This window comes from Leptodactylus fuscus, chromosome 2 (genome assembly GCF_031893055.1).
Source record: "Leptodactylus fuscus isolate aLepFus1 chromosome 2, aLepFus1.hap2, whole genome shotgun sequence".
Classification (NCBI taxonomy): Eukaryota; Metazoa; Chordata; class Amphibia; order Anura; family Leptodactylidae; genus Leptodactylus; species Leptodactylus fuscus.
In genome coordinates, this window is record NC_134266.1 from 96499713 (window position 1) to 96508495 (window position 8783).

Sequence of the window (8783 nt, forward strand, 5' to 3'; positions counted from 1 at the left end):
CTCTCGCCACATAGAAGCTAGGCTCAGCTGTCAGCGCGCACGTATCGCCCTGTATACAGCTCTGTAGCATACACATTACATCCTCCTAACCACTACAGAACTCTATACCCCACCCTGCTCACAGTAGGCTCCTCCTTCACATGTGACTGATCACATGGTCGTGACCTCATCACAGGTCCTTTAGCTCACAGTGTTTCCGTGCTCGTGACTGATCACGTGACCAGAGTTATCAACAAAGGTCCTTTTGCCGAGTAAGAAGAAGCAGCAGCAGCTTTCTGGTGTAATGGAGGCGGCTCTGGAGCAGCACCTGGAGGAGACGTAAGTTTCTGTGAACGAACGGCAACCGGCACTGGGGGCTCTTCACAGCCAGTCACGCTTGTAACTTCTACTTCTAGATGCAGGCTGGGGGGAGACCAAGCTGTTCTGGCTCCTAGTCTATGGCCTGTTCTTACAGTGTATTACCCTACCCATGCATGAGGGGGTTAACCACTTCAGTACCGGGCCAATTTGTGGTCCAGGACCAGACACATTTTTGGTTTATTTTGTATGTGCGGTTTAGAGGGCTGTAACGTTTTTCTCATACATCTCATTCAACTAATTTTTGCGTTTTATTTACGAATGTTTTAATTTTTTTTATATCCGGGAAAATATAAACAAAGTAGGAGGGAAATTGTGTCTGGTTTTCACTTTTCTTTTTTAATTTAATAACATAAAGTGCAACTGAAAAACTTTATAAAATAGTTTTTCCTCTCTATTACAGTAACTTATTTTATATGGTGTTGTCGGGGGTGGGGCTATAACCTTTAATAATGTCATTTTATTGGCGTATTATTTTGCTTATTTTTTTAAATTATTTTATTTCATTTTTTTAAAAACGTTATTAATTTTTTAATATTCTTTTTCAGATGGTGTCCCCATAAGGTCATAAGAGACCTTTGGGGACATCTGATCACTTTCTTTTTTGTTAGGGAGGCTGATTTCTCCTATAACTGGGGCTGGTACATTTAGCCCCAGTTGCAGGAGGAATCCAGCCTCCTGCATACTGCTATATACGGTATACAGAGCTGATCTGGGTCCTGTATGACCCAGCAGCTCTTGCAAGACGCTGCTCCCGGCGGATCTCGTGACCACCAGGTCAGAGGGCGGCCGCATCAGCGCCCATAGCCGTGTATACAGCGCTCATTGAGCGTTGAATACACAGCGATCGAGAAGGCAGGGAAGGGAATAAACCTTCCCTGCCGGATCCCAGTGAAAGCAGCTGCACGATCTTGTGTGAATATGCTGTGACAGGGTTCGGCTGCCCTGGTTGGTTTCAGTGGCTTTCACATTCTGCTGATATCCTATATGGGAAGTGGAACGTGTAAAGTGGGTACTATTAGCACCTTATAAACATTAGGCGTTATAACTTAACTTTTACGGAATAACCCTTTTACTTGCTGATTGGTGGGTGTTCCACTGCTGGGACTCCCACAGATCTTGAGACCCGGGGTCTTTTTATATGAATAGGGCACCTGGTCATAAATCATGTGCAGTGCCATTCAGTTGAATGGGAACTGGTGAAAATGGCCAGATTCTTACTCTCCAGTGGTCCCCATTCAGTTGGAAAGTGCCTAATTTTAAAACTTCTGTAAACTATTAGCCTGATGTTTCAAGGAAAGATGGCTACCATGATCTCCCGGTCGTCAATGGCATATCTGTCAAGTTATACAATGATTTAGGCTACTAGTACTAGTCTTGGTACTAGTCTTGAAAAACTGACTTTTGTAGTTATCATGGCAGCCAAATGGTTACCCAGCTTCCACAGCTGTCACAAAGAAATGAGAGGAATTGTTAACATGACTACTTTCACTGATCTCTTTCAAGTGTATGCATTGATGTGTGGCTTCACAAAATGTTGTTTCTGTAAATCCTTTATTGTGTATCTTTAATTCTAGGATGAAAATCCCATCTATTGTTGGCATCTTGTGCACGGATTCACAGGGACTTAACTTGGGGTGTAAGTCTTCATTTACACTTACTGTGTTTTGTTCAAGCAGAGATTTAAAAAAAAAGAAAATTATATATATATGTATATATACGGTTCTATGATGTTCCCTATATTCTCACGTTGGTTTTTCCAGCCCAAATGGAGTTTTCATACTGATGACCTACCCACAGTATAGGTCAACTGTATGTGATGTGGGGGAAGGTTCAACATGCAGGAGCATGTGCAGTCTATTCCTATTCAAGTAGTAGGAGCAATTCCCTGCAACCACTGCTATACAGTGTACAAAGCTGCAGTACAGATACTCCTATTACTTGAATAGAAGCAGCATGTGCATAGTTCAGGTATCACCTCTGGTTACTTATCCAGTGGATGTGTTATCAGTATGAAAACTCCTTTATTTATTTATTAAATGTTTTGCTTCACCTTTTATTTCATATATATTATACAGCTGCATATAAATATCCTAATCTCATTTGTTTGAGGTAATCCTTAAAACCCTCCCCCCTTTTATCTGCCAGGAAATCTAAAGTTGTCTGAAAGTTTAGTTACCATTTAAGATTTAACAAATGTGTAATGATGTGTTTTTTTTTTTGTTTGTTTTTATTTATAGGCTGTGGAAGTCTCTCTGATGAGCATGCGGGTGTCATCTCTATACTCCCTCAACAGGCAGCTAAGCTTACAGCAGATCCCACCGATGTGCCAGTTGTGTGCCTGGAATCTGACAGCGGGTATGATTATTATTATTGTATATTTATATAGCACCATTAATTCCATGGTGCTTTACATTTGGGGGTTATTACTACATTTAGGTTGATTATCACTACATTTAAAGTATCTCCAATTTTTTAAGTATATTTATTAAAAACAGAATGTTATTTATAATTGTCTTTTGACTGTCTGTGTTTTCGAAATTAAAATAAAAAATAAAATTCTTAAAAAAAATAGGTTCCAACAGAAAGTGGTTAGACAGTTATATTTTTTACTCCCTGTATTCCAAAAGTAAAATTTTATTCATTCGGAGTCAACAAATTGTACTTCATATTTTTTCATTTAAAGGGAACGTGTTACCATGAAAATGCTGTGTAATCTGCAAGCAGCATGTTAGAGGGTGAGGCATGGGACAGATTGAGATATATAGTTTTGTAGGAAATATAACAATGTATTTGTCTGTTCTATGCTTAGGTGTAATTGAGTCCAGTGGGCGGTTCTATCAGTAATTGACATCAAACTCTGCATGCACAGGCATAGAGGAGAGACTGTCAAACCCTATTAGGACCTCAATTACTCCTTCTATACATAGAAAGAACAGATAAATAAATTTAATAAAAGACAAGTTATGCTAAATCTTTTCCCACAAGATTATGCCTACAACATGATGCCTACACATTAGATTGAAAAAACAACGCAAACAAACAATGTATATACTATATATTACATGTATTACCTATCACTGCTATATACAGTACCTGATACATATATACTCCTGTACACAGGCTGTATATACTATATAATTACATGTATCTCCTATCACTGCTATATACAGTACCTGATACATATATACCCCTGTACACAGACTGTATATACTATATAATTACATGTATCTCCTATCACTGCTATATACAGTGCCTGATACATATATACTCCTGTACCCAGGCTGTATATACTATTACATGTATTACCTATCACTGCTATATACAGTGCCTGATACATATATACTCCTGTACACAGGCTGTATATACTATATATTACATGTATCTACTATCACTGCTATATACAGTACCTGATACATATATACCCCTGTACACTGTACACAGGCTGTATATACTATATATTACATGTATCTCTTATCACTGCTATATACAGTGCCTGATACATATATACCCCTGTACACAGACTGTATATACTATATAATTACATGTATCTCCTATCACTGCTATATACAGTGCCTGATACATATATACTCCTGTACACAGGCTGTATATACTATATATTACATGTATCTACTATCACTGCTATATACAGTACCTGATACATATATACCCCTGTACACAGGCTGTATATACTATATATTACATGTATCTCCTATCACTGCTATATACAGTGCCTGATACATATATACTCCTGTACACAGGCTGTATATACTATATATTACATGTGTCTCCTATCACTGCTATATACAGTGCCTGATACATATATACTCCTGTACACAGGCTGTAGATACTATATATTACATGTATCTACTATCACTGCTATATACAGTACCTGATACATATATACTCCTGTACACAGGCTGTATATACTATATATTACATGTGTCTCCTATCACTGCTATATACAGTGCCTGATACATATATACTCCTGTACACAGGCTGTATATACTATATATTACATGTGTCTCCTATCACTGCTATATACAGTGCCTGATACATATATACTCCTGTACACAGGCTGTAGATACTATATATTACATGTATCTACTATCACTGCTATATACAGTACCTGATACATATATACTCCTGTACACAGGCTGTATAACACATCACATTGTCTGTATCACAACATACACAATATAACACATCAAATCACATTTGCTAGCCCACCAAACTTTTTAAAGCACTTTTACAGTTTCACACGTCTGTGTCCGCCCAATACTCAACTCACCGCAGACGAAGTCGCGGGTAAAAGCTAGTTACATATAAGACAGGGGAACCAAAACTAACATAAAAACAATGTGGAAGGTACATGAATCATATTGGTGTAGGGTATAAATAAACATACAATGCTGCTCTAAATTATTCAAGAGACAATGTCTCAATGTAGCATGATTGTAAAAATATAAACCATAAATCCCTCACCCATATAATTGGGGTGCAGGGTCTATAATGTAACAGGTATATATATAGTGGATATATAGAGCATCAATCTTTCTGAAAAAGTGTGTGCATAATAATGAACAAGGCAGAGTCTAATAATAAAGCACAAGAAAACCTAGTCAAGTTCCAAACATCACCAAAGCAGAACTGAAGGAAAAAAAGCACCTTTAGTAAATCATAATGGGACCGTACCACAAATGGGGCGCATACATTTCCCCCCCCCCCCTTTTTTTTCAGTGGGGCAGGTTGCTCTTTTTATTAGTAATATTTTGGGAATGTATACTGCGATGCTCACTTTCTATTACATCTTTTTGGGGGTTTGAAACTACAAAAAAAAAATCATAATTTGTATTTCCTCCCCTCCTCACTTTGACATTATATATATATTTTTCTTGCAATTTTTAATTTCTTCTAAATTGACTACTGGCTTTGACTTATTTAAATAAATAAAAAAATAGCGAGATTTGCAGTAAAATAGAGCAACTCAGTTTGGAAGAATTTACTAACTCGTCTGAAATTTTTCTGGTGCAGTTGGGAACATGGATAGGGGACATTTGTGGTGCATGGCCATAAATAATTTTTTTTTTTTTTTTTGTACCAAAGATACACCATATTGTTGTTTATGTGCCCTGCCTGCCACTTTTGCCAGAGCGGGGCAGGGGATGTCATGGCTATCAGACTTATAACTCATGCTAGTTTTCTGATATGAGTCATACTATCTGAAATCTATACCTGTCCCTGACTGGTGAAACACTTCATTTCTGGTGCTTGGGCCCTTCTTCGGTGCCCCTGACTTACTAAGAGGTACATCTTAATGGACAACCCCAATAATTAACCCTGTTATTAAATGCTTTCAACAACATGCATACTTCTAGCGATCCTAATAGTACAGAATGTTTTTATTCCATTATTCTCCTGAGCTACAGCCACATGAAGAGGGAGTTTATTAAGACTTGCATTTTTTTTTTTCAGAATTCAAAGTTTGTCCTCTGTAGTAGGCTACAAGTCTGAATAAACTCCCTCTGTATGTGGCTGTAGCTCAAGAGATTAATGGAATACAAACATTCTGTACTATTAGGATCGCTAGAAGTATGTACAGTCCTATGAAAAAGTTTGGGCACCCCTATTAATCTTAATCATTTTTAGTTCTAAATATTTTGGTGTTTGCAGCAGCCATTTCAGTTTGATATATCTAATAACTGATGGACACAGTAATATTTCAGGATTGAAATGAGGTTTATTGTACTAACAGAAAATATGCAATATGCATTAAACCAAAATTTGACCGGTGCAAAAGTATGGGCACCTCAACAGAAAAGTGACATTAATATTTAGTAGATCCTCCTTTTGCAAAGATAACAGCCTCTAGTCGCTTCCTGTAGCTTTTAATCAGATCCTGGATAAAGGTATTTTGGACAAACAATTCAAGTTCAGTTAAGTTAGATGGTCGCCGAGCATGGACAGCCCGCTTCAAATCATCCCACAGATGTTCAATGATATTCAGGTCTGGGGACTGGGATGGCCATTCCAGAACATTGTAATTGTTCCTCTGCATGAATGCCTGAGTTGATTTGGAGCAGTGTTTTGGATCATTGTCTTGCTGAAATATCCATCCCCGGCGTAACTTCAACTTCGTCACTGATTCTTGAACATTATTCTCAAGAATCTGCTGATACTGAGTGGAATCCATGCGACTCTCAACTTTAACAAGATTCCCGATGCCGGCATTGGCCACACAGCCCCAAAGCATGATGGAACCTCCACCAAATTTTACAGTGGGTAGCAAGTGTTTTTCTTGGAATGCTGTTTCTTTTTGGACGCCATGCATAACGCCTTTTTTTATAACCAAACAACTCAATCTTTGTTTCCAAAATGAAGCTGCCTTGTCCAAATGTGCTTTTGCATACCTCAGGCAACTCTATTTGTGGCGTACGTGCAAAAACGGCTTCTTTCTCATCACTCTCCCATACAGCTTCTCCTTGTGCAAAGTGCGCTGTATTGTTGACCGATGCACAGTGACACCATCTGCAGCAAGATGATGCTGCAGCTCTTTGGAGGTGGTCTGTGGATTGTCCTTGACTTTTCTCACCATTCTTCTTCTCTGCCTTTCTGATATTTTTCTTGGCCTGCCACTTCTGGGCTTAACAAGAACTGTCCCTGTGGTCTTCCATTTCCTTACTATGTTCCTCACAGTGGAAACTGACAGGTTAAATCTCTGAGACAACGTTTTGTATCCTTCCCCTGAACAACTATGTTGAACAATCTTTGTTTTCAGATCATTTGAGAGCGGGCTGTCCATGTTCGGCGACCATCTAACTTAACTGAACTTGAATTGTTTTGTAGAAAGAAATGGTCCAAAATACCTTCATCCAGGAACTGATTAAAAGCTACAGGAAGCAACTAGAGGCTGTTATCTTTGCAAAAGGAGGATGTACTAAATATTAATGTCACTTTTCTGTTGAGGTGCCCATATTTTTGCACCGGTCAAATTTTGGTTTAATGCATATTGCGCATTTTCTGTTAGTACAATAAACCTCATTTCAATCCTGAAATATTACTGTGTCCATCAGTTATTAGATATATCAAACTGAAATGGCTGTTGCAAACACCAAAATATTTAGAACTAAAAATGATTAAGATTAATAGGGGTGCCCAAACTTTTTCATAGGACTGTATGTTGTTGAAAGCATTTAATAATAGGGTTAATGGGGTTGTCCATAACTGGATATTGAAGGTATATCCTCAGGATAATATAAAATTGGTGAAGTTCTAACACCTGGAACCAACACCTCTCAGTGCACCATGAACAGAACTGGAAATACTCTCTGTACACTGTGTAGTGGCCAGCTCTTGATGTTGCCCTTTCACAGTACTCCAAAAAACTGAAAGGGAGTTGTCTGACCTCCAGCAATAACATATTGATGACTAAGGATCGGCTATCAGGGTCCACTCTTAAACCCCTTTATCCTTATTTTCAAATTCTAGAAAGAGATTTCCCTATTTCTTCTTAGTTTTGCTTAGGAGCATGCCTTTTTTTGGTGTGTAGTTGCTGAATCCTACTTTTACCATTCCCATAATTATTGTGGCCTATATTTTGGCGGATATATTAAAACGGTAAGAAAGAATGTTGTATAATCACTGACATTCACTAGGACATACAAATGACGTCATTTTTTTTTCCTTACAGAACTATTATGATTCAGAAGCATGACCGCTTGACTGTAGCAGTTCACAAAATGACATCCTAAGAACTTCTCTACACATCAGAAAAACATATGTTACCCACAACAACAACTTTGGTGACTATCTTTTAAAGAAGGTCTTTCCTGAAACTATTTATTAACATGTTTAATAGTTGCCCTACATCTTCTCTATTAAAAGTTGGACACCAGTTTGCATCGGTCTCCATTTCCTTATTGAGAAAATAAAAAATGTGAACTCAGCCTTAAAGAGGTTGTCCAATGGAATATCACTGTATGCATGTTCATATAATATACTTTTTTTTTTTTTTTTTTAGGGTCAGCGTAGCATAAGATTAAATAGTGCTACCATTTTGATACCAGACACCCTGGTCTCTACCTCTTGGTTCCCTTGACAAATTGCTATAAGTCACCACCAAGACCTGAAAGTAGAGAGCAGTGGGGACCTCTTAAGTATTAGAAAGGGAGCAGTGGGGGTTTCATGATGGGATTACTAAAAAAAAACAAAAAACATATACCTTTGTTATGCCGTGTTAAATCCTAAAATGTCTGAACACAGGGTCCTCATATAACAAAATATAACTCCCTGATCACCCGCTGCTCAGGACCTTACTGCACTACACTTCTTGGTTCTGTAATAAAGGAAAATTCAGCACTCATCATCTGCTAAAACATATTTATTCCATCATAGAAGGAAGAAGGGAATACAAAGTAATCTCTTGA

At 37.9% G+C, this 8783-nt stretch overlaps 1 protein-coding gene across 1 annotated transcript; it reads left to right on the forward strand.

The window, feature by feature from the left end:
• The first annotated feature begins 209 nt into the window (after positions 1–209).
• LAMTOR5 (late endosomal/lysosomal adaptor, MAPK and MTOR activator 5) lies at positions 210–8256 on the forward strand. Its single transcript, XM_075262690.1, has 4 exons — positions 210–318; positions 1935–1996; positions 2598–2715; positions 8048–8256. Exons 1-4 carry the CDS (start codon positions 284–286, stop codon positions 8106–8108), a joined length of 276 nt encoding a protein of 91 aa, XP_075118791.1. The 5' UTR covers positions 210–283; the 3' UTR covers positions 8109–8256.
• Positions 8257–8783: the final 527 nt, after the last annotated feature.